Below are 26,720 nucleotides of genomic sequence, written 5' to 3' on the forward strand. Positions count from 1 at the left end.
GATTGCTTGTGCTGGAACTTTTTTTGCGCGTGAAACCCTCTGCTCGAATTTTTTTAGACAAAATAATGTTGCTTTGTTAATCATTTGCTAAATATTTTAAGGGGCCCTGCATACGGTCAAACCTTAATTAAAATATATAATATAAAAAAGAATAATGGATTACAGATTCAAAATAAAGATATCAGATATAACAGACACATAATACTTTATTATATGCTTTCCACATCAGAGGGCTTTTCAACATGTAGTTACCCTACTATCCATCCTATTTACAAACTAAAATACTAAGATATACAATAATATATGTAAAATTGAACTTATCGCATTTTTGCTTTTCATTCTACAATTTGCCTACACAGATTCTCTTACTGCGTACCTTCGGTTAATTTTAAATCTACGCAACCTTAAAATAATTTCTATCATGTATATTATAGTGGCAAATTCAAAGCTGTTGCAAATACACAACTAATCTTTGGTTTATTTAAAATGTACGTAATCTTTTTTATTTTTATCCCTAATATTATAGTGGCAAATTCGAAACTAATTGCCACTGCGCTAATGAGCAATTCTAAAATTTGGATCGATATTTCTTTTCTGTAAGATGCAGGTTGTTTCGCCCAGACGACCTCTTTTTAGCCACGTAAGTATTGCACTACGCAGAATTTTACGCGTAATTAGCGCGCGCACATAAACGAAATGGCGGCTATTTCTACATGGCGTTTGGATTTACGTGATATTTTTCATAAATTATATATTACATTGTTCCTTATGCTAGGGACGTTCTACCTGTCAATTTTTTTTTAAGTATTTCTCCAATAACCTTTGCTTACAGTCACCGCAAAATGTAACGTGGACCAATGAAATAACGCACGTAATTAGTACCAGGACAGGCATAATGGCCCATCATATCTCTTTTGCGAGCATGGCAACCTATCTTTTTTAATGTATTTTTCTAAACAGTACTTGGAAGACAACATATTGAAAGATTAGAAAAAACAGTCTGGCAACTTTTATTTCTGAGGAATCACCTAAACTAGGGTGATTCTCTCGAAATTGAAGTTGGCATAGAAATTTTCTAAATCTTTCCCTGGTTGACAAAAAACATGAAATAATCAGTTGTACTAAATTGACTTCACCGAACAATTTAATGTGTTCCATGACAAAGCACGCTTGTTAATCGACACTGATTCAACTTGTTTCTAGCATGCAGTGTTCTCGACACCACAATTAAATTACGAGTACTGGCTTTATTCTTCTGCAACAGAAACTGGTTTTCATTCATTTTACAGCAAGGTGATTACTACAATCAATAGAAAAAATGATAGATCGCCATACTCGTTTACGAGAAAAAGATGAAAAAGATGATTGATCTCTCTGGCGAGCAAAGCTGTATACAAAAGGCCGCCACTTCTGGAGCAAATAAGCTTAAGATCCCTTCCCAACTCCAATTTGCTAAAACACAGGATACCCCGTTTCAAAAACTGAGCTAATATTTGTCTCGAATTACGATAAATGCCATTTTGACCTGTGTTATTTGCCTGTTACCTGGCCTATATAGTGAATAATAACCAAAGGCAAAACAACCAAAAAAATCAATTACCCATTTGAAAGCAAAACATGAAACTTTTTACTAATATTTACTTGCATATAATCAACGCATGACTGGCCTTGTAATGAAATTTGACAGCAATTTTGACATCAATTTAACAGGACTTTTATCTCTTTCACTCTTGCACTCCATACATCAATGAACTGCAAGTGGTTGCGGGATGCGTGGAGGTATCCTAGTAAACTCTTTCTGATTGCTTCGAAAACCATCCTTGCTGAACTTGATCTCTGTTTCACATCGATAAGGGATGGGTGTCAGTTTCAAGATTGGCACTGTCAATGTCGGTAAATCGTCCAGCTGTAAGTCAGGGACAAAATTGGAGAGACATAACTTGTTAACAAAGTACATCTAGGTTGTCCTTAATATTTCTTTGGGTTACAGTAAATATTTACAAGTAACTTTGAAAAGGTCAGTTCACTAAACGTTTTCGACCTAAACTAAGTCATCTTCAAGTCGGATTAAATGTTCGATTTTTCTCTTAATAATATACATGAAAAAATTTCTCGAATCTGATTGGCTTAGAGAAATGCAGTTTTTAGTAAATTTGGTGTAGAAATGAGTTTATTTAGTGCGGAAAAAAGGAAATTCGGTGCAAAAAAGAGAAACAAACAGAGCATTCTGATTGGCTAATAAACAAAGGCACCCACAGAGAGCCAATAAAATGCTTTCACTAGACCCTACTCGATCCAACTCTTTTATTGGATCCTTATCGGTCTAAGATATTCACCAGGCCCTTCTCGATCCACTTCCGAAATTGGATCCTACGCGGCCTAAAGCATCATCACTATCCAACTACTTTTCGCTACTATTGGCCGTTATTCACGACTTATCACATACTATTCGCGACTATTCGGGAGTATTCGTACTATTCGCGACTATTCGCTATTCGGACCAAGCCGCCATTCGACACAGGAGAGGGGACTGCTCAGAAGCTTTTAAGTCTGAGAAGCGTGTACTCGACATCAGACTGAGGCTGTTTGGGGCAGGGGTTACACAACATTCACTAGGCGACTACATCTCCGTTCTTGAGCCCAAGATGCATATCAGACGGAAACTGTTTGGTGAAGAACATTCAGAGACTGCTGACAGTTATCTTTCAGTGGCGGCTACACAACATCCAGTTGGAGACTACAACTCCGCTCTCGAGTTCAAGAAGGATGCACTTGAAATAAGACGGAAACTGTTTGGTGAAGAACATCCAACGACCACTTGCAGTTACCATTCAGTAGGTGTAACACAGCATTCACTTGCCGACTACATGTCCGCTCTTGAGTCCAAGAAGCGTGCGCTTTATATCAGATGGAACCTGTTTGGTGAAGGATATTAAGAGACAGCTGAAAGCTACCATTCAGTAGGGGTGTTACACATCATTCACTGGGCGACTACATCTCTGCTCTGGAGCCGGATCCAAGCTTGTACTTGATATCAGTCTGAAACTGTTTGGCGAAGAACATTCAGAGATGGCTGAGAGCTATCATTCAGTAGGGGGTTACACAACATTCACTGGGCAACTACATCTCCACTTTAGAGTCCAAGAAGCGCGCGTATGATGAAACTGTTTGGTGAAGAGCACTTACAGACTGCTGACAGCTACCACTCAGTAGGGGTACACAACATTCACTGGGATACTACATCTCTTCTCTCTAGTCAGACAAGCGTGTACTCGACATCAGAATGAAGCTGTTTGGTTACTGAGGACACCCAAGAACGGTTACAGCAATCGTTCAGTATTGTTTATTATCAGTATTGTTTCTCATTTTTAGCTCATTACCTGGTGAGTATACTGAATCATTACGAAAGTAAGTAAGTATATGAAACTTTATTTAAACAGGGTGGGTCATTCAGGTAGAAAAAGTTATTATAAAAGGAAATGTTATGCTAAGCTGTAAAAAGCTAGTATGTTATCTACGCTTGCAATATTTACAGGGAGTTCATTAAAGACTTTCGCGCCACTAAAAAGAAAGGTGTTTTTAGAAGATATACCATTTCCGGGAACATTTTGCTGAGATAATTTTTAGTCTTCTTTTTTCATATGCGGGAAATAAAAATGGTGAACATGCGGGAAAACAAAACGACAAAACACCCGGGAAAACGAAATGACAAAACAAGCGGGAAGATAAAATTACAAAACACGCGGGAAAACAAAATGACAGAACACATATTATTTATGATTTTTACCAAAAAAACGTGCTCTCTATTTTCGACGCAAAAGAACGCAAGAGGAATTGAGGGTTACTCGAATCACTCGTCCCCTACGTCACCTTCTTGCGCCGACCGTTTTGCGCTGTTTTCCACTTCTTTTGTGATTCATTGTCCGCTTTTAACGATCAAAGAACAATATCTGAAAATAGAGTACAGTCGAACCCCTATTAAGCGGCCACCCATTAAGCGGCCACCTCCTGTTTAGCGGCCAGTTACTGAAGCCCCGAAACTGCTGTCAGTAAAATACTGTCAAGAAAAACCCCTCTTAAGCGGCCAACCCTATTAAGCGGCGCGGACACCTTTTTGCCGTCCCGATGAGCGTTTTTCTATTGCTTTTGCCCCTATTTAGTGGCCAGTAAGAATGTAAAACGTTCGTTACAAACATACCGGAATTTCTATTTTCAGCGTTTTCGTCACAAAAAACATGTGTGAAATACAGTAGAACCCCTATAAGCGGCCATCCTCGGGGAAATGGCAACTGGCCGCTTAATAGAGGTTGGCCGCTTAATAGGGGTTCGTCAGAAATTAGCAAAAGACATTTAAAAAAGGTTTCGTTTCTTCAATACAATTATAGCGTGAAAAGGAATAACGGAATCGCGTGAAGACGACAATAAACCTGTGTTTGAATGATTTTATCAGCCGTCACTTTCATTTTTGACTCTTATCTGTCCGAGCTTGTTGAAAACAAAACCAAACATCGTAAATTACACATACACAAGGTAAATAACACCAAGGTAAACTCACGCGGGAATACGTTACCGAGGTGTTTGCGGTCACACACTTAACACTTTACCAAGGTCAATCTTTCATACTGTTTTCGGCGCGAAACTGAATGCGAAAGTGGATAATTCGAGGGTGCTTGCTAGCATCATCTAGCATTTATTATTCATACTGTTTCGACAGTCCTCTACTGCTTTGTTATGTCAGTGTTTCAGACACCGAAGAATTAGAAAGTGAAGACTCCGTTTATAAGAGATGAAATCGAAATACATATAAGAAAATGCACTATAGATCTTCCTTGACTTGTGTTTTATTCATTAAAACGCCAAATTTCCAAAAAAAAGTTTATACTTATAAATCAGCAAGCCATTTAGCTTTCCACATTCTAAGACCACGTTTTTGCTGCTTTGAACACGCAAAGTTGACCTCCGGAAATCTAAACCTCGCGCCATCATATTTAATTTCAAATTTCTCTGTTTATTTTATTTGCTTATCTTTGAGTTTGCCTCGCGATCGGTCATTTTATCTCGGAGTACTTGAAAAACCTACCTATTTACCTCGGTAACTTCATGGATGGTATCCATGGTAACTTTCATGGGCAATTCGTTTGTTCTTTTTTGTTGTTTTTTTTCTTTCTTTTTTGTTCTCGCTTACAAGGAGTCACAAGATATGAACCACTCGATACAAAGGCGTTCATCTAAACACACATATTGCTAAGCTATCTATTACGGAAATTCCGATCATATATTAATTCAACCTTTTAACCAAAATGTTAAAACACTCCGCACTATCAAAACAATTTCAGGAAATTGAATGTCAATCAAATGCCTTATCAGAACACGCAAAGACTTGTACGACACGCTCATTTCTTTTTGTAAAAAGAAAATTCACACAATCACAAATCACGCATTTTATTCCTTTCGCGATAACTTAAATCGACGGTTTGCAAGAGGAGCAAATCCAGATCAGCCAATTAACGGCGGTCAACATTGGCCATTTCCATCGTCAAGCGCCACATTTTATCATCCAGCTGAACTGCGAAGCCTGCCAGCAGGTCCAGAGCCTGTACATGATCCACTTCGCATGCAATCACCAATTCTACTGGCAAGAAGCGTGCTATCGCCTTAGTCTTCAGTTGCAAGTGATGTCGAAGTACTTGCTGCTGCGGCAAACACAAAACGAAAAAACCTCGCGTTTAGTCTGCTGACAGAACTGAGAAAGAAACGCACGAACGTCTTGAAGCGTGGGCCCCCAAATTCAGTAAGCTGTGGGGAGTTTCACAAAGAGAAAAAAATCAAAATCTGGAACGATATATATTCTTTGTACTAGTAGTAATTGGAAATTAGGGGAGTGCGTTCGGTAGGGTGGGGTGATGGGGGGGGGGGGAAGGGAAAGCTGGAGGCAAGGGGTGGGAGTATGATATTATGTTTTCATATTTTCTTGATATTTGAGGTCTGTTTGTGATGTACAAACTACAATGAAAAGTCCATGCAGAAAATGTGACATTGTCTAGCTGAAACCTGATCTGCTTGTACCAACCCATCTTTCTAAACCATAAGAGAAGAATAAAGCCTTTTGATTGTGCCAAGAAAAGTGGCTAAAGGTCTTTCATGAATCCAAATAGAGTAGAATATATATCAAGAAGATACTCTGGAAAATGTTCGTATAGTTATTTGTAATATATACTAACAGTAACAAAAGACTACTTAACTGAAATGTACACGTAGACACATTTTGATACCAATGATAAAATACAATAGATCTAGAGGTAACTCAACAGTAATATAAAATGGTGCACAACTTGAAATAGTCTGCATTCAGCTTGTCAATGCTTAGTGGCCGAAGGGAATATATTGGTGTATTATAGAGTCTCACAAGTCTGTACGCAGAGACTGAAGTTGAATCGGTTGAGCAAAGCAGCTGAGTTGACACATCACAACTCGGTGTCATCACCGTGGGCGAACCACTACACAGCTTTCTCATTTTCTGATAAGTAGCTTTAGTCATATTTGCCACTGATGCTCCGAATAATATATGTAGATACAACTTCACTTAAGCACACACAAAAGCACAGTCGAAAGTACATGGATTACCAGCTCTGAGCCTGTTATCCTATCATCGCTGTTGTTGTGTTTTTGCGAGACACAAAAATACCAGTTCCCGCCGCGTCGCTGCGAAGAAGCTCATATAATTTTTCACGAACGGACACTATTTTAAAGACGTTTGGTGGCGGACTAAAACTCTACTTCCCTGGACAAAACCCTGTTATGCTTTCCACATCTTTGTGCCATTCCAAAATGGACGCCATATTGAAAGATCACGAAGCACCAACCTCGTACCCAGGGCCTCTCTCCTTTTCCTAAGCACATGGCATGGAGATGACGTCATTCGCCCCTGAAAAATTTTCTGGGGCGGCCAAATTGATGACCATACAAAGATAGCCCAAAAAACTCGACTACAAACGGATTAGGACAGCGTTCTCCTTCGTCGAACGCAATAAAGAAAGGTGTCCAGAAAGCCAGAGAATGCTACAGCAGGTGAACAAAACGGCAGCAGAATCTAGAGTACGAGTTCAAGCAGTTCAAGCAGCGATCTCGCTCGACTGGAGAAGATGGAATTCAGAAAATTTCGACATCTTTGTTGAGGTGATAGGACACCGCGACATCATCGATCCCTCTAAAATGGCCGATCCCTATGGCCGATTATTAAAATGGCAATGAGTTCTACCTTTACCTCAGAGCCAAGTGTAAACGAGGGTTCGCAAATCGAAAGTGTAAATGTTTCTCTCGATGAATCAGAACCGCCTGAGAAAAGAAAGGCAAAAAAGTACGACGCCAGACTGACAGAGTTCTTTTATTGAAATGTGGGAAGAAAGTATGGAACAGCACAACGCAAGATTTGAACGATCGGCTGAAATGTTCCATGACGCAGCAGGCAAATGAAACAAAAAAATGCCACAGTTGACATTTTTAAAGATTTAGCATCAAAATAATTGTCTTTATCTAATCGTTTATCTTCTGTTATTGAATCATTGTTATCGTTGTCACCCCTTTCAATGCAAATGTTGTGCAAAACTCACGTAGCAATCATAGTCTTTTTTAGGATGCTCGTTTTTTGTTCAACCTTTTTCAACGCAATTCTCCAACGTACTTTCAACATGCCAAATGCTCGTTCCACTACAGATCGTAGCGCACCGAATTTTAGGTTTTCAACTTTCTCTGCTCCTGAGTCAGGCGTCCGGGTAGGGTTTCACTAGCCAGTTCGTTAGTGGATAGGCACTGTCGCCAGCTAAAAGGGGCTTTATTTCTGTTCCATTTATATTGCCTGTTGGACCACTAAGAATTTGCTCGTTTGCTGCAAGTTCAGGAAAAACGTCATCTCTTGTGCGTGCATTGCGTGTCGTTTATTAACAGATAAGGTCAACGCTTAATATCATCGTGGGAGTGCATCGAATCTGTTGCGCTTGATACACCGATCAGAAGACCCGTATAGGACTGTGAACTAACTACAGCAATAAACCTCAGTACAGCAATAAACGTAAAAAAAAAAGGCACGCGATGCATGCAGAAGCGATGGCGTTTCACAAGGGGTCTTACATAATTATGAGGAAAAACTTGATTGTATAGCTGTTATGAATTCACAGACCAAGGATGCAAATAATACATTTTCTTCGTAGATTTTCTCAATTGAACAACGGTAATATTTTATTTTATATTTTTATACTTTTTTAGATTTCCCTATGTTGTCTCAACAAATATTGCGTTATACTGTAGTGTGATATCACGGATAAACGACAAACGATACGCGCGAGCAAAGCTGCGAGAAAGGTCAAACGGTCTCTTGCTCACAGTGTCCCTTTGTATTATAAGAATTAGAAATTTCTGTCAACTAAATCTAATAGACCCCATCATATATAATTAGTCTCTTTCGTTTATACATTGTAGTGTTCCATTCTAACTGTACGGAAGTATTTTTCTTTTGTGTTTACGCGGCGATTTCTTGTTAAGTTAAATTTGATTTTCTGTTCGATCGGGCCAAACAGACAAAACGAACCGATCTTTCGATGGCATAAAGCGATGTCACGCCATCGATTAAAAAAAGAAATATATTTTAAGAACAGTAAAGCGTGCCTGTATTTTTATATAATAAGCCCTTTACAGTAAATACTCCTAACCTACAGTTTGATAAACCAGCGCGTTAGTTGCGACCTTTGTTAAGAAACATTATCTGTTCTTTGATATGAAATTCCGGCGGCCTCAGATCACAAAGCAAATGTTGACATGGCGGGAAAATTCCGCGGCCTCACAAAGCAAATGTTGACATGGCGGGAAAAATGTTGACATGGCGGGAAAATTCCGTGGCCTCCCTCTATAGCATATATCTCGTGTCGTCATGACGTTGTTATGACGACACGAGACAAAAAATGGCTGGCGTTTAGAGCACAGTAGAGGACCAGAAGACAGCTCTAAACACCACAGCACTGACAAGCACTGGTTTTTGGTTCTCTTTTTCAATTAAGTGGTTTCTCAAGAAGGGAATTGCCGACGAAATCGAAACTACGAGCCGACTAAGCTTCACACTTTGCTTGAGCGAATTTATTTACGCCGAATTCGCCGAATTAAAGAAACAAACACATTGGTGAAGATTATGGACCAGATAGCCTTAAAGTAATGACTACATCGCTTGAAAATCACTGTACTTAGAGAACAGAACTCATAGGCTTTCTATTGTATGGGACAGAGAATTATGTCGTCCAACGAAGTGTTGAAGGGAAAGCGAAACAGCTTCACTTGGCTGGCCATCGAGTCGAAAGCGCCTAAGCAAAGCTTGACAAGTATTAGAAGCAAAAGAAAATCTCTGGAAGAGGTAAAACCCAGAATCTTTTATAAGACAATTTGTTGGACTGCTTAGCCAGATTTTTGTTGCAGGTCAAGTGCTGTCTCGTAATTGTTTACACAGACTGACCACACAGGCCCATTGTATTACAAAATGTAGAGATGTGATCATTCTGCCCACTGAATTAAAAAGAACTTATCAAATACAAAATTTGTCTCTTTCGTTTATACTTTGTATCTGTCCTTTCTAACTTTCCAGGAGTATTTTGCTTTGTGTTTTTCGCGGCGATTTCTTGTTAACTGGAACTTTGTTTTGCATAACATTTATTCCTGTAGCTAGTTCTCAGTCCCATTCGGTTCTATTCATTGGTCGAATGCAACAGAATGCAGTACAGAAGTGCAGATTCCGCCGACCGCCTCATGACATAAGACGATCGACTGACGCAATCGCCTATAAATTAACCAAATTTCTGCTTTTTACAAGGTTGCCTACAGTCAACTCTTTCTTAAGGTGGCTTAATACAGTTTTGAGGGGGTAAGTGAGCCCAACTTTTAACTCTCTTTAAAAATATTCAGGAATGTTCTTTCTTTCTCTTATTACTGTTTTTTAAAGCATAAAGCCATCATATGCGACATTTGACCAAAAAAAATGCTAATAAGCAATCAATAAAGAGCCGAAATGAGTGGCCGAGTGCTTGGGAGGAGACTGGGCACTAGTTGCTTTAACAGCGTTTTTCTCAAAATCTACCCGTATGACCCCACCTCAAAATTTCAGAAATAACAAATTGGCTTTGATTAAACATTCATGCAAAATAAAATAAAAATCTGTAAGACAGAATTTGAGCTATTTTTTAAAGGGGCATTTTATCACATTTTCCTATTTTGCGAAAAATCTGTCTTACAGATTTATCAGAATATTCCTGAATATTTTTAAAGAGAGTTAAAAGTTGGGCTCACTTTCCCCCTCAAAACTGTATTAAGCCACCTTAAACGGACACCGTCGGAACCGGCTTCAACTGTCCGTTTTAGATAGGTGTCCGTCTTATAGGGAGTTTAGTTACAGTAAAATGACTGAAAAACGGCAGGGACGGGACCAACATCAGGTGTTCGTCTTAAAGAGCTGTCCGTCTTATAGAGGCGTCCGTTAAGAGAGAGTTGACTGTATTAATTAACAGTATTTGCTGTTACTTTTTCGCTTACCTTCCAGCGTCATGTTGTAATACAGCTGCAAGGAGAAAATGGCCTCCTCAAGATCTAAAACAGGCATGGAAATTTAGTCTGTGTTGGAATGCGAATAACCTTACCATTCTGGTAACTTGTATGACATTACGAAGTTTTTTTTTGACTCATAAAAAGTATGTTCACTACTAGTAACTACTATTCATATACCAGTAGAGTGAGGTAAGAATAAAAAAACATTACAAGGGAGGATACATTTTACAAACCACTACCTGGTCATTTGCATGAATTCAACTACATTTCACAGAACTTTACTTAGCGTCACTCCCAAAGAAGTTTCAGACTATAATTAAGGGTATGGCTGGGGCCTTTCTTGTAAGGGGTGTTAAAAACGTTGGGCAAGAAAAACTAAGCATTGAGTGGCACGAGTTGAAAAATCAGTAGCTTTTAGGTACATAAGAAAACAGATGCAGTCTGTTTCTGCCAGAATCCTTTTATTTCTAGAAAAATAAGAAAATAGTTTTCTTGTTCCAGCTTGCAAATTAACTACAATTTAAATCCAAAATTCGCTGTCATAAAGACTCCTCACATTTGTAAAGCCCACGGAAAAGTTTGGATACTATCTACCAACAGAAGGGCTCTTTTTCTTTTGGTAGAAAATAACTTCATGCCTGTAGCGAAAACCCGCCTAACTCAAAGGGAAAGAAACTGGTTTTCGGTAGGTACAGTGTTTTGTAGGGTAAAACCCAACACCACCCCCCCCCCCCATCAGCAATAAACTAACAGAAAAATGTTTGTAGTCACCTGAGATTTGTTCTTCAATGTTGCAAGATAATTCATTTTCCTCACCAGCTTCTTGCATTTTCGCTTGCAATTTTTCAGCTTCACTCTTCATTTCATTCAATTTATGAGTCCAGCTACTTAAAGCAACCTCAGCAACCTTCTTAAGCTGTTCCTCATCAAAAGGGCCTGACACAAACTGCGTCGGTTCATTATCTTTGTACCAGTGCCAGTGGCTTGCTGCTTTCAGCTCAGCCTGAAAGTTGAATTCTTCGGGAGTAGTAGGATGGTTGTCTTTTAAGTACTCTAAAACAGCACGCACAAGGACACTAAAGTTCATTTGAGACATTCCTCTTTTACACTGTGGGACTGTAGATTTTGTCCAGTTCATTGACCTGAGTGCTTCCTTTAATTTCCATGCATTATCTTTTGCACTTTCTGGCTCCTAAAGCAAAATGAGATAAAAATTCGATACATTTTGCAATTTCTTCACTTTTTAAGCAACTGTTGATGGACCTGGATCTTACCAATCCAGTGCGCAACACATTATAATGAAACTCAGGACAGTTTTGAGTTGTGTCCAAGAACAATGCACTTTAGAGTTGCTTTGGTCTTAATTATACCCTGTGAAATAATTGATGGAAATCGACGTTAGTTAATTCCAATTCCTTAGTATTTTATTTTTGTATTAGGACCACAATGAAAACTACTGGTGTTTCCAGTAGTTTTGTGATCCATTAAAGTCTTAGTCTTAATGATGTCTGTTAATCAATTAATTGTTGGTGATTTCTTCATCATCCTTATCCTCATCATTTCCTTTTCCTTAGCTGGGAAATAAGGCTTTATTATCTCTCACCATGTTTCTTGGTATCTCATACAAACCCCAGAATTACAGCAGGCTTTGAAACCTAACTCAACCCTTTCCCTCGCTACTGTTCTTCTGCAGGTCCCTTTTGGCTACCTCTCATGACATTTGCCCTCCAGAGTAGAAAATTAATAATAAACAATTATTCTATGAGCACGCGTTGGATATGAGATGGTAGATAGACAACAAGGTGCCTAGCGCCGAGTTGGTTATTACATGCTCATACCCAACAAGCTCAAGTGGAATAATTGTTTTAATAAAAACACCCACAAAATTGCAATATTTGAGCTCCCCGGCTGTTCTTGTTGATGCGTATGCCAATCATATTTGTGGTCAATAGTATGTGAGCTCATATACCAATGCCAGTTAACCAATCAAAACTCAGGAATTGCAATATACCATGGCTAGTTTTTAATAGCATCTGATATTTTATGGAAATACTTCCAGTCAATGATTCTGCTTGCTTACTTACTTACTGCCCACCACGCCGCTGTGGCATGGCACTCTGCTTATAGCCAAGTAAATGCAGCATTTCTGTTGCTGAGTAAACCAAGCTTCACTTTTTATCAGACAAGCTGATCTGACTTAACAGTTGAACATGTAAACTCCAAGATTTTTGAGAAACTGAAAAATTATTTAACTGTTGGCTCACCAACCTGATTAGTAATCGTTGCTATTGCTATGAGTGTGCTTAAAGAAAGCAATATTTAAAATGTGACAAAGCAAATGTGCATGTCTTACTCTAAGTTTAACCACAAGAATTTCCTCCAAATTGGGATGCCTCTCTGTTATTAGGGTATCCGGAGCAACAGAGATGAAAGTTTTCCACAGGTGAACAACTGGATTTGCTCTTGTACTATTTCTCGGCAGCAAAGACAGGTCTTGATCAAGTGGAAAATACAAGGCAGGATTTCTTATAAGCCAAACTGCAAGTCAATCGTGAAACCAACTTAAGTGTCAGTTTGTGGAGAAACATTTCTGCTACAGTTTGCAAATGTAACAGAAGGTTATTGGTTTGCTGTGAACTAAAAGCAAGTGATCAGGGTAAAAGAAAGTCACAGCAAGAACTTTTACATATTATGCATAAACCTAATAATTACCAGTGTTTTGAAATTTGATTAACATAGAGAAACTTCTTAGCATTCTCCACTGCACATCATAAATACTCAAAGAAGAGTATTCTAATTCAGATATACTTGTACAGATAATAAGCAATTATTGGATGAGGCTAAGTATGATATGAAGATATGCATAATTCTTCATATCATACGAAAGCCGAATTCAATAATTGTTTTATTATTCATTCAAAATATTTCCAAGAGCTCTAAAAACACAAAATGAATTAAAATGGCTACTAACTTTGGCATAGAATTTTCGCTAACAGTGGCCAATTCCTCCGGTGTCGCTGGTTTTTTGATGTTTCTCTCCTGAAGATAAGCTCTAAAAATCAAGTGACTTCCCTTCAAAGCTTTTTTGATGTTTTTGCTATCTTTATCATCTAATATTTTGGCAATTTTTTTGTCGCAATGTTGAAATTTAGCGACCATTTTCGCCTTCGGCTGACCTCTGTACAAAGCCATTGTTGCGTGACGTCAATCGTCCAATAATTTTTCTATTATTGGACGATTGACGTCAATCGTCCAATAATTATTACGTCATTCGTCCAATAATAGAAGCGTCGTCCAAATTTGGTCGGTGCTAGCCAGTTAATTGGAATTAGCTGGGGATTGAAAGCCAATCAGAAATGAAGAAATATTTTGAATGAATAATAATATAAATTATTATTAGTTTTCTCCACTTTATCAAACCCGATAATGTGAATTTATAGATTACAAATAAAAAAAAATATACAAAGGCAAATGAAAGGAGGAGATAATGTTATTCAGGTCAGTTGACGACTTTCCCAATTCAGTTAAATTACCTTCATTATTGTTTGTTACTTCAAACGATGGGCTTTCATCTGTTCCAGCCCTGTACAAAACTTCCATCCATTCATCTCCACTGTTTAGTCCTTTACCTAGCAAAATACAAGACCAAGGTCTTAGCCATTTCATTATCAAAGGGTCCTATGACCCAGCTTGTGAATGTAACAGGTGAAAAGAAATTAGGTCAAAGTAATACAGTACTGTACAAAAGTCACCATCATCATTGTCCATAACATAGTTTGCTGCAGAATTTCCTTGTGGTGTGACACCCCTCTATTTTAGAAAATTTGGAAGGCACGAGCCATTTACTTCATAGCAGCCATTTTCACTTTTAAGGACTAAGAAAAATACCTTTCTTTGGGAAGCAAGTTAGTGAACTAAATAGTGTCTCTAGATTGAAACAATGGGCGCACTTATGTTACGCCAGAAGTGCAGTTTTTTAAACACTTTTTGAATTTCATTTAGCTCTTACTATTCAGTCTTCAACTTTTTTGTTTTCTAACATACAACATTGTTTCTAACATACAACATTGTTGTATGTTAGTTGTTGAATTAAATACAACTGCTTTAGCCAAAAATCGATTGGTACGCAACACCATGCACAAGAAATTTATGCATGAAGCAACAAAATTACTTGGTGATAGGTTGAAACCAATCAGCCACAGAACAAACACATGACCATACACATGTAATTCATTGTCATGCATTGTGCTTCTTTGTAAATAAACATTTTTCTGTACATTTTGTAATTAAATTAATAGACTGAAAACAAAGAAAGAAAAAGATTGACAAGTCATTTCTTTGAAAGGACTCTTACATGTAATTTACAAGACCTCTCAGATTATTATTACAAAATGCAGCCTCCTAGCATCTTACCTGCATGTAACACTTCAGATATCGAATCTTCAGACACCCTTCTTGTTTCAAGATTTCCCTTAAATGAAACAAATATGCTAGATATTGATTATCTAGTAATATAGTTTTACGTAATTATATGAAAGGTGTTAACATGTACTGTATGTGGCAAAGGAAAAACAAGTTGGGTATTCGCCAAACAAATAGAGAAGCTGGTAGCTAACAATAATAAAAAATCAAAATACCTTAAAAGAAGAATTGTAGCATTAAGGTGTAATCAGGGTCAGTGAAACTGCAGGAAATTCTATTCATTTTTTTAACCTTATAACACGCAGATCTATCAGGCCAAAAATTGTTCACTTAATATACAAGTCATGTGTATGTTTATTATTTGTGGCAGAACAATATTTTGACACTGCTAATAAATAGTTTAGAGGGGCGAGGGGGGCTGATGTCTATGGACAGCATTCGTGCCCTTTTTCACACAGATTTTCCAGGACTTTTCAAGGACTAAGATTGATTTTTCCAGGATTCCAAAATTTACATTAACCCTTTCACCCCCAAGATCTCAATATTATTTCTCCTTACTGTCTGCAATACATTTCTTAAATGTTAGTTCTGAGAATTCAGTTGGTACTTGAGTTTAACAGATTTCAAGAAATTTCCAGGACTGGTAGTCTTTTCCAGGCCTGGAAAGTGCCACAATAAAATTCCAGGACTTTCCAGGCTTTCCAGTATGGATTGTAAATCTTGGCTGTGTCCATTACTTTGGCAACAGACAATTACAGAATTTGACCTGATTTACATTAACTTTTGGCTCTATACATCTATACATCTTGGGAAGTCTAAAAGTCCAGTACAACCTCGCATCTTACTCTGTAATACATGTACAAATATTATACTTTAAATAAACATTTACTGATTTTATTGTTTAAATAAATTCAAGACAAATTCTAAAACAAACGAATTCATAATAAAACAAGTGAGTAGTATAAAATTGAAATACACTGTATACGTAATTCAACTATGGTATCAATTAAGTGAAAAGTGAAAGTGAAAAAAAGGTGTTTTCTAAGACATGCCCTATTCAAAAAATAATATTTATCCCTTTATTAATTATAACATTCAACAGCTTAAAAAAGCGACAATTAACTTGGCTGTAACAAATAAGGTTAATATACACACTGTACCTTGGCAAGCAAATAAAGAATAGAATTGCCATGGATGTGTCTTCTTATGAGTTCTCCATCCCACATTCTTGGCTCACCATGAAATTCCAGCAACCTTCGAGTTTTTCTGGCTGAAGCACAACTGAGTCTAAATATTTAAATGAAGTGAATCCATGGTTATCCCTAGTGATGTTAATCAGTTACTCTCTACTGACACAAAATTAATTTACAGTCCTTATAAGGGAGGCCGTTCTGATAAAACTGCTGATTATTAAGTACTTTCTTTTAAGGTAATTCCATTAAAGTAAAATGCCCATAGATTTTCATTCAAACTTTTCCTATTGGTTGTTTGTCTTAAATTTTGAAATAATTCAAAGGTCTCTTTAAGACAACGACTATTTTGCATCAGTTGATTGAAATGTTTATCAATAACCTTAATGAGCATTTAAGAAACCAAAAATCATGTAAAAGGGCACAGATTCCTGTGATGTATGTTACCAGATTGCTTACAAGCTTTTATCCCCAGAGCTGCTTGTCATTCTTAGTCTGCAAAGCCTGTGCACAAGAAACAAGTGGCTCTGGGGACACATGATTTGATTGCCTTCATTTTACAAACTAAAGGGAGTTTCAAATCAAGCCAATCAAATCAACTATTTGAAACTCTAGTATAACGAAAATCATTTTATTGCAGTTTTCAGTGAAATGCGAACTCTGAAATTCAAAATCCAACTAACGATTGCATTTTTCGCTGCCGTCAATCATAATTATGGCGACTGCCAACGAACAATGACAAACAGAAACAAACAAAATGGATCGAAATCTACCAATCACAACTGACAAACGTGACCTTTTGACCCGGCTGAAGTGAACTTCTGTTTCCCGAGAGGTCCGCTAAGATAATTGACTGTAGCCTGCGAACAGGCTTTCCAGAGCGATCGGACGGACGGTGCGAAGCGCCGGCGACAAGGTACAAAGCACCGAGAAGGAAAGCCTGCACGCATCTCTCAGGATATCGAGTGTTCGTGTCCAAATTTTGTGACGCAATGTGCTGATTGGTGGATTTTAATTATTCGTGATGTCGTCAAAGTGTTTCATTTCCGGTAGAGACAAAAATTTAAAACTGTCATGGTAAATAAAGGTGACGGGCCTACACCACTTCGTGACATTTGCCATTCTATGTGAAATTCGGTCTTTCAGCCTAATTTGCTTCTGACTTCTTTCTGGGGGTACTGTTTCTATTTGGAGGCATTATGCATCGAATAGAGCCATAAGACTGTGGCCAAGGAAGTGCCTAGAGCGCTGTGTGGTTTCCCGTTTGTAGAGTTTTAAAAATAACACCTCAAAATCTGTACTCTGCCACATGTTGTGCTACAATGGGCGTCAAAAGTCCTTGAGACAGTTGGATGAAATTGATACTAATTTAAAATTCCCGTTTTTTCACCTTTAATCTGCTGCCGTTTCTGAACCACTCCCCCTCCCCTCTTTTCAATGTTGTTCTCAAACGAGGCAAGTCTTGCAGATAGCAAATACAACATTGTTTCGGGGGGAGGGGGTTATATTGAAGGGGTGAGGGGTAAAAATTGTCCAAGGTACTCAAAAAGTGCCGACTGTCTCAACACTTTTGGCGCCCATTGTCTGAAGGTGATTTTTCGGTATTTCTTGAAAATAAGAAACTAAATAACATGGACAAAAACATATATTATTCTTTAGAATCAGGTGACCACATTGGTACTGCGCTGCATTACGTAAGATTAATTATCGCGTAAATATCGTGATTATTGTAATTTTGCGATGACGTCACAAATCGGCTAGGCCTGCGCATAAACAAGGCCAAATAGTTTTTAAGGCTAGAATTTGTGTTGAAACACGTGCGTATGTCTGCTTTGCAAAGAAATTAATAGGATTAGGTTCCAAATAAATTATGCACCAACCATAAATATCTCGGGTTTTTTGTATCGCATTTTAAAGCTGCTTAGAGCAGAGGAAAAAATCGAGCGTGCGTGACGAGGAAAGCTATCGGACGCCACCAAAAACTGTGTTCCCGGGAAAAGCGGTCCATTCTTAGAAAAATCCCAAGGTTAAGGAATGGGATGGGTCGATTTACTGTCTAGAAACTAATGCGGTAAGCAGACGCCAGCGCAAGACACGTTTCGTTCAGAACAGGACAATGTTTTGGCGTAGCAAATGGTATAAGTTCCTCGAAGCACGGCAAAAGGGACTATTTACAGAGCGGAATGTGAAAAAGATTCTACAAATTGCACGAAAGATCAAACTTGAATGCGATGACAGCTTGTGGACAGGACGCATTGCGTATCTCTTAGCTAAAGAAGAAGTATTTTTAACATGGTAAATCTAATTACATGACGATGCACGAAAGAAGAACATATAACTTTCATAACCTTTGATCTGTTTTGAGGACGCATCTCCGATACCGTGAAGTCTCTAGATAAAGGCGTAATTTCCAGAATAATTGCAAGTATGAACAAGACAATGGATTAAATAATTGTAAACAGTGGACAGTGTACACATATCGAATATATATTACTTTCCACCGATTATTTTCGCGCATTTTAGAACCTACGATCGCCTTGTGTGACGGTGTCACGCAACTACGTAAAACGTCACATGCCCGTGACTCTGACGGCTTTTCACGTTATTATTGACGGTATTATTCATTTAATCACGTAAAAATGCATGCAATTGAATGGAATCGCAACTTTCCGTGATTGTTTAACAAACAGCTTGTCAATAACATGTGAAAAACGGCCTCTTTTCTCGAAATGAACGGGTAACCACGAGTAACCACGGGTAACCAAAATAGTTGAGAAACAAGATACTATTATTCCTTTTAATTTGTTCGGTTACCCGTGGTTACCCGTGGTAACCCGTTATGTTATATATCAGAAAAATGCGTCTTAGTCCACGAAACAATGTATTTCCATGGATTCTTAGTTTGCACTTATAACTATTGCAAAAAGCTAGAATTCCCTTTCAGACAATGGGCGTCAAAAGTCCTTGAGACAGTTGGATGAAATTGATACTAATTTAAAATTCCCGTTTTTTCACCTTTAATCTGCTGCCGTTTCTGAACCACTCCCCCTCCCCTCTTTTCAATGTTGTTCTCAAACGAGGCAAGTCTTGCAGATAGCAAATACAACATTGTTTCGGGGGGAGGGGGTTATATTGAAGGGGTGAGGGGTAAAAATTGTCCAAGGTACTCAAAAAGTGCCGACTGTCTCAACACTTTTGGCGCCCATTGTAGTTCAGTTTGTTTGGCTCTATTCTATTTGCAAGATATGCTTAAAGCTCGGGCTCTCTTCTTTTTGTTTTTTGGCTGTACAGAGTTTTTTTGGAGTTTCTCCATGAGACATGGCTCTTGCGGGCAAGCGAGCGCCAAAATTTCATGTGTACTATTAATTGTCTACCTTAGTTTTAAATTTGACTTCCGGCGAGCGCTAATTTGTTTAAATGTGACAGTTGACAAGCTAAGCAATCTGCGGGGTGCTCGCGGGCGGCATTCGCGATTCTCAGAGATGCATGCAGGCTTTCCCCTTTCATTTTTTCCCTGCCGGTCAAGCGCTCCAGAGAGCCTGTTCGCAGGCTAGATTGACGGCAGCAAAACATGTAAACCGGTGGTCGAGGATTGAATTTCAGAGTTTGCATTCCACTGAAAACCGCAATAAATGGTTCATTGATTGGCTGTTTCTTTTGTTACAATTCAGCCAATCAAATCGTGTCCCAACATTCTCGTCCAAGGGGCCACTTGTCCCTTTAGCCAGCTGAGCCTGGGGCACAAGGAGTAAGGAACCACAAAAGTGCAGAATTGCATGATGCAAATTATGATGGTTGAATATAGGCCATGTTGATTGAACTCCTGTAGTTCAAAAAGCTAAGTGCCCAAAACTTTTTTCCTGTTCCTGGTACACCAATCCTATTACTGAACATGAATAATGTTTAGAGCTCCAGATGACATTATACTTTTGAAAAATACTTATTTAAGCAACAGCATGTTTTCCTAAATTTTGCGAGGGCTCTTTAACCTATTGGCTTCCGTGCTGGCCAAAGTTGGCCACACGAAAACCAACCCCCAAATTCCTGTGCCGGCTGTAACCGGCCGTAAAAAGCACGTGTCGCCCATTGCCCTTTCCCTCCCTCCCTGGAGACTTTTTGGTTCTCCTATTGTTCTATAGATAATTAGGGCATTAAAATAAACCAATCAGAATCTGTTTTCTGTGCATATTTTTAGAGAACTCTAGGGGTCTAAGGAAGAAGGTTTTTCGTCTTTAGCTGTGCCATCAAAATGTACAAGAAGATCATGGCAACTCGCCGCATATATTTACAAACTTCCAGGGTCTTTTCTTTTCCATCCTGAACACAGGGAATTCCATTTTAAAGCTTAAAATGAAATGACGAAACACCGATCACTTTTTAAGTGGATCTAAAATGGAAAATCATGGAGTAGAGTGTGCTAAAACCACTCCGGTGAGAATGTTATCTTTCCTTTGGAGGCCAAGAAGACCTTGTGACATGGCACTTCCAATGTGTTTTTGTGTATACAGTACTGTGCAAAAGTAATGCAAACGAAATTCGTCGAAATTCGTTTTTTGTTCTCGCGAATTTTCGTCAAAATTTCTTCGAATTATCGAGACATGTTTCGTTGCGCTCCACACGAAAAAATCACGAACTTCATCGAAAATTTCGAGACTGCGAAATTCGAAATAGCGAATTTTCGAGGTAGACAAACAATGACTTATCAAAATTCGAAGCAGCGAAAATCGCTGCATATGCATGTAGCTTCACTCGACCACAGTTAATAAACTAATGCGAAGCGCGTTCCATCAAGGTCATAACAATTAAATAAATTATTTGAGCCGTGGCAAAGTAAAATATAACTGAAACATTGCTTGGGGCAAATGAAAGTTCCTAAAACTTCAAAGAACACCACTGTAGAAGCTATATTTACAACATAAACAAGCGCGATACAAATGTTTTCAGAAGCCGACTTCGAAGAAACAAGACAGGGGTTAAACAAATAAAAGGTTTACTACTGAAAACATTTCAGCCTCTTTTGGATGTGAGAAAACTTTATTTGTACCTTTACATAACTCAAACGAATTGCCTTGAGGAAGATTCTTGTTTACAGCTGTACAAATTACAGTATATCAGTGAAAGCACATGGCGCGGCGACCACAAAGTTTACATGTCGATCGTACAAGAAACTTTTCGAACATCTTACCTTGTAAAATAAGTCCTACTTTGTACGCAAAACTATTGAGAAAGTAAAAATCTTTCACCGCCTCCATATCTACTCTTTCCTTCGATCTAGTGGCTCAATAAAATGGTGAAACATACGCCAGCACACGCTCGCCATGTGACTTGTCCGCCATGTTGAATGTTGACACACTTGCTTTGGGCACGTGGAAGTCTGGGTTCAAGTATCACGGATTCAATATGGCGGATGTGTTTACATGTGTGATCGAAAAAAAGAGTATAAACTTTGCCACTTAAACATAGAAAAAGAGGAATCAAGTTTTAACTTTGAATCACAGACTAAGGTAGGGGGCTAATTGCTTGGTCGATCTGTCATAAAACAATGGTCATCGTCTTTTAGTTTGAATGGCAGCACCTCAAAGAGACATTCTTTATAGTCATGAAGCAGGGCAGAGCCATAGCTTTAGAAAAGGCCAACAGACATTTGAACACAGCGAAAACAGAGCTCGAAATTTCGAAGGGTGTATTTCGAACAGAGCGAATTTTCGCTCGAATTTTCGAAGTCAATTTCGAGGCAAGCGAAATATGCTCACAAAAAATCGCGACGTTTAAAACAAAAGACAAAACGAAAACTGCTACTTTTTCACCGAAAATTCGCTTCGAACGAAATTTCGCGATTTTTTCGTCGAAAAGCCCCGAAAAGTTGCGAATTTCGACGAATTTCGTTTGCATTACTTTTGCACAGTACTGTATGGAGTCTTGTAGGCGATATCAAGATCGACTGGCAACAGGACGTTCTCAAGAGTACTTTGAGATCAAAAAGCTAAACAGATCAGTCTAGTGTGGTGCTAAGCGGTCTTGTGTGGCTTACAGAAGGATCTATCATTTGGAAATTCATAACTGTAGAATGTACGGGTTGGTATGAACAGTGTTTTGATGCAATTGAATAAAATTTATAGGTGTGATGTGATAGTGGACGTGATAAGATACAAACGCACGCGAATGATCACATAGATTGTTTGCTCACTACACAACGGTCACAAAGTTCTCTTGCAAAACAAAACAAAGCGGTAGATTTTCGATACCATAAAGAAAATAGCTACAAGGAGGTACAACTATTTTAGATCACGGCATAAGCTAAGAAATCGTATGTCCACATCAATGTTTTTGCGATTGTAGTTTCCCGCATCTAAATTCGAATTCGAACATACGTTTCAGTTGATTTATCTTCACAGCAACTGCATGAGATTGGAAGAATTCTATCATAACAAAAGCGTTGAATGTGCAAGCCTTAAAGTATAAGGAGAACTGAAAATCGTTTCTCTTTTTTACGCCTTTTTTCATATCGTACCCGGCCGGACATATAAACAAAGCAATGCAGTGGTATCTTGTTACGCGCTGGATTTACATATTGACATATCGCTTCCGATTGGTCTATAAACAATAGAAGTGAGTTTGCTTGCGTCATAGCTTGTACATGCGTAGTACCGTGAAACGGTCCCTTTAAACATTTCAATACTCATATTACTGTTCTTTAAAATGTGATTGAAAACCCTGACACTGACTGTCATACAAAAATTTCACTTCTAGCAAAACACAACGTGTATGTCGACGTGACAATCTGTTACGTACCCTGGGTGTAACATAGTGAGTGTGACCCCCCTTTCCTACCTGGAAAGTCTGATTTAATAGCTGACAGTTTGTCAACTTTGGATCAGGTTTAATTTTTATGTCACATACAAAACGTCTGATTACTTTGCAATGAAAAGGGTTTTGGTCTATTTTTCTGCTACTGAAAGTTATCCATACTTACTAAAATGATACCTCATTTTTGGACAAATTTGAACTGGGAACATATACAGTACCATAACCTTAACAAAATCATAACACATGATATTATCAACACACTGTTACTGTTAGTATCAGAAATATTTAGTACCTTGTATTTTGTAGAATAGGGAAAATTGAATGTAGTTTCTGCAGTACATCCTCTTTTGTCATCATTGTCGTGAACTCTATTTTGCCTTTATACCGTCCTTTTTCTGGTTTTCTGAGTCCAGCCAAATCCATACTGCTTGGCATGGCCACTTGACCATTCTTTCTGTCTGTGACATAACTGTCCAATAAAACCATGACATTCTTGAATATTGCTGTGTCTCCCTTGTATCTTTTGGCATTTGGCTCTACCCAATCAGACCTCTTCATCTTGACTCTTTGCATGTTGCATTAAATGGCGTGATAGCGAAGCAAGGTGGCGGGTGTGTATCAGTCTGGGAAAAAAGATTTAAAAGAATGTTACTTTTGATATACCCGCAGATAAGCCGCACCTGCATTTAGCAACTCAAATGTTGGAAAAGAGTTTTTTGAAAGTAAATCAAAGAAAATCCAAAGTCCAGTCAACTCTTCTTCTTTGAATGTAAACTCACTATTAACCATTGAAACCAACCCTCCAAGTTAAGACCATTTTAGTTGCCATGGCGACTCAAATTTTGGAGCTGGCGACTTAATTGGAACCAAACTTGCCAGCCTGGCGACTAAAATTGAGAAGGATTGAAAGTGTGAGCTTAATTTAGTGACTAAAATTTTTCACTGGTGACCAAACTTGAGCAGTTGGTGGCAAATGGCCACTAAGGAAAAAAATAAACTTGGAGGGCTGGAAACGGAAAATACTTCAGTCTTACCACAAATTTGAGCTCTTTAAAATAATGAACACCAACTTTGACATATGATTGATCTTATTTTGGTATTTGTTGACAGGTATTATTTCATTCCACACAGTAACCAGGCATTAGATCGGAAGTAAAAATAGGACTACGCAGGGATGTCGCTGAGGGCCGGCTGCCGGCTAATTTAACCGGCTGAAATAGAACTTAAATCCGACTGAAATTTCACATGAAAACAAAGGCTTGGATAAACTTTTAGAGCTGCCAAGGCCAGAAAAGCCAGCTGGGCTTGTTGATGAGCTGGCTTAGTGTTTTCTTAGCTACATCCCTGGATTACGGCGAGAACGAACAAGCAAAACAAAATGGAGGCGTTTTGGTTTCGGGACTATCATATCGACAAAGAGATTTGGAAGCCATCTGTTGGAGATAAATTCAAAAAAATTTGCCATCAAAGTGCTGAAGGGGGAAGTAACAGAGGGCCATCTACCACATGAATATTTGTGGTATTTTCTCACTCGTGGAGTATCAATTTATACTGTTAAAGTTTTAGGCCATCATCGATGCTGCAAACAGCTTTTAGAAGCTTTTAGAAGCTGTCAAACTTGCAAACTTGCAAAACTTGTGTCGTAGTTTTATGTAATATTAATTTACATACTTTTCCATTTAAGTGTCAATTCACGGAAATTTACAGCACCTTTTCAAATATTCCCGCAGATAAGCTGCACCATCGATTTTAAGCGAAGATTTTTGGGAAAAAGGTGGGGCTTATCTGCAGGTGTTTACAGTAATTCGTGCTAATTTGTAAGCTACATCATTGTTTCACTCTGATGAGGGTGAAAATTTAGTGTCAATTAAATACAGATCAGATTAAACTTATGTCAAATAATTAGTCTACCGATCACCACAGGCAAAGTGTATTGGCTACCTTCAATCTACCCTTAGCCTACTTTGTAGTTTTTAGACCTAAGTTAGCTGTGAATTTCCAATCAATTTTCGCGGTTCACGGCAAAATGGTGGCATACACCACTCGAGAGAAAGAAATTAAGTTCATTGATTCTTTCCTCATTTGTCGCCTTCTTTGTCTCTGTTTTAGTTCCATTTCAACATGTTAAACGTTTCTGATGAAATCGGGCTTTTAAAAAATCAGTTAAAAAACAAAACAATAGAATAGAAGTGAACCTTATTCAGCGAATTCGACATATATTTAGCAAATCGGGGGTACTGGTCTTCTAGTTAGATATAAGTATGATGCCCGCTCAAACCCCAGAGCGTCAGTGTATACAGTGGCTATATTCTAAACTCCAATGTAGCACTCAACAGAACAAAATTACTCTTACCAGCGCTCGAATCCGGGCCTCTTGATCCCGAGTCCATCGCCCAGTGTCAACAAGTAAATTACTTTTGGTCATTAATTTAGCCTCACAGAATTTGCCAAACTACCCTTCCATGTCGTCAATGTATCTCTTGTGTAGAGATCTCATTTTCTGTGCTGTCGCTACTTTTCGAAGAACATCAAACACATTTGGTAACAAACTTTACTAAATACATTAAAACCAAAGTGCTTACAATGCAGCCCACTGTTAATATTTTCTCGCAACAGACAGACAATCTTCACAAGAGTTATCGATGACGCGAAGCTGATTCGTTTCATTTTATCTCGCTCAGCGACTATCGCAGCAAGTATTATATACATAGATTTATACAATATATGCAAACATTAACTCCATCAACTCTGGACTTACCTAGCTGGAGCAATTAAATCGTCACAAGGCATCCAAGTATCCAAAAACTATATCACAGAAAAGTAATCGTGAGGTTAGTCAGTTGACGAAACCAGTTTTAACGAGATTCACTGGCGAAAAATGTAATACGCATGCGCTACCGGTCGGGAAGGGAAACGAAAGGAAACGAAGGGAGACATGTAAGGAAACATGACGTATTTATACGCGCGACGGATTCGGAGTACTCGTCATTCTCGTCCCCATAGCCCTTTCGCTTCTCTTAGCCGGATTGGCAAGAGAAACGAAAGGGCTATGGGGACGAGAATGAGTACTCGTGAGCGCTTGCTCTAGTTTTTGATTGGATGAAATAATTCGGAAATTCTTCGAGTGCTTCAACGACGATTTGCCAAAACTGGCTCTTATTCCCCCGACTGACCAGGACGAAGAGATGGTTTTCAAAGGTGTTATGCGAAATAGAGGAAACATACTAAAAGAATAGGGATATTTTTTCTTTCTAGAAGAATTCTTTCAAGCGAGTCCGCATTTACACACAACGTAACACAAAGGAAGGCCGAGGGAGAAAGGTGCTTGTACAGTTGAACGACGATCATGCAGGAACTTTTTATTCGAAAATCTGCAAAAATCAAATTGTTTCATTGAAGTGCAGTCATCAAGTATTGTGCACAGGATTTCACCATCAACTTGTGCCAGCACAAACATCAAAATGTCTTCATCCTTGTGATGCACTTGCATTTCTGTGTTTGTTTGGATGCGTATGTTACTGTGTAGGGAAGTGGGATTTGTTAATTGGGTTGGGGATATTTTGATTGCCAGTCAATTACATTAGAAATGCAAACTTTAGGGCTAAAAATATGGCATTCATACATCTTGGAATATTCATTTCGCATAACCATCTGGTTTTGTAGCTTTTGTTCCAACACACCATGAATGTGTTGCAAGATGCTGTTGTATATAATAAAGCTTTG

At 38.5% G+C, this 26,720-nt stretch overlaps 1 protein-coding gene across 1 annotated transcript; it reads right to left on the bottom strand.

Annotated features, from left to right (window-relative positions):
• Positions 1–412: 412 nt before the first annotated feature.
• Positions 413–25,886, bottom strand: LOC144636041 (uncharacterized). Its single transcript, XM_078495182.1, has 9 exons — positions 25,756–25,886; positions 23,290–23,620; positions 16,161–16,287; positions 14,992–15,049; positions 14,112–14,207; positions 12,932–13,116; positions 11,350–11,770; positions 10,567–10,620; positions 413–1,906 (listed from the first exon to the last, which is right to left on the bottom strand). The coding sequence occupies exons 2-9, from the start codon at positions 23,568–23,570 to the stop codon at positions 1,842–1,844; spliced, it is 1,287 nt and encodes a 428-aa protein (XP_078351308.1). The 5' UTR covers positions 23,571–23,620; positions 25,756–25,886; the 3' UTR covers positions 413–1,841.
• Positions 25,887–26,720: the final 834 nt, after the last annotated feature.

This window comes from Oculina patagonica, chromosome 13 (genome assembly GCF_052425735.1).
Source record: "Oculina patagonica isolate OP01 chromosome 13, crgOcupat, whole genome shotgun sequence".
NCBI lineage: Eukaryota > Metazoa > Cnidaria > Anthozoa > Scleractinia > Oculinidae > Oculina > Oculina patagonica.

Excerpts from the sequence above, each read along its gene's own strand:
- LOC144636041 (XM_078495182.1), bottom strand. The coding sequence starts at position 23,570 with ATGCAAAGAGTCAAGATGAAGAGGTCTGATTGGGTAGAGCCAAATGCC. Across the intron at positions 11,771-12,931 it reads TTCTTGTGGTTAAACTTAGA|GAGCCAGAAAGTGCAAAAGA; the intron begins GTAAGACATGCA and ends ATTTTGCTTTAG. Across the intron at positions 10,621-11,349 it reads CATTGAAGAACAAATCTCAG|ATCTTGAGGAGGCCATTTTC; the intron begins GTGACTACAAAC and ends TGCCTGTTTTAG.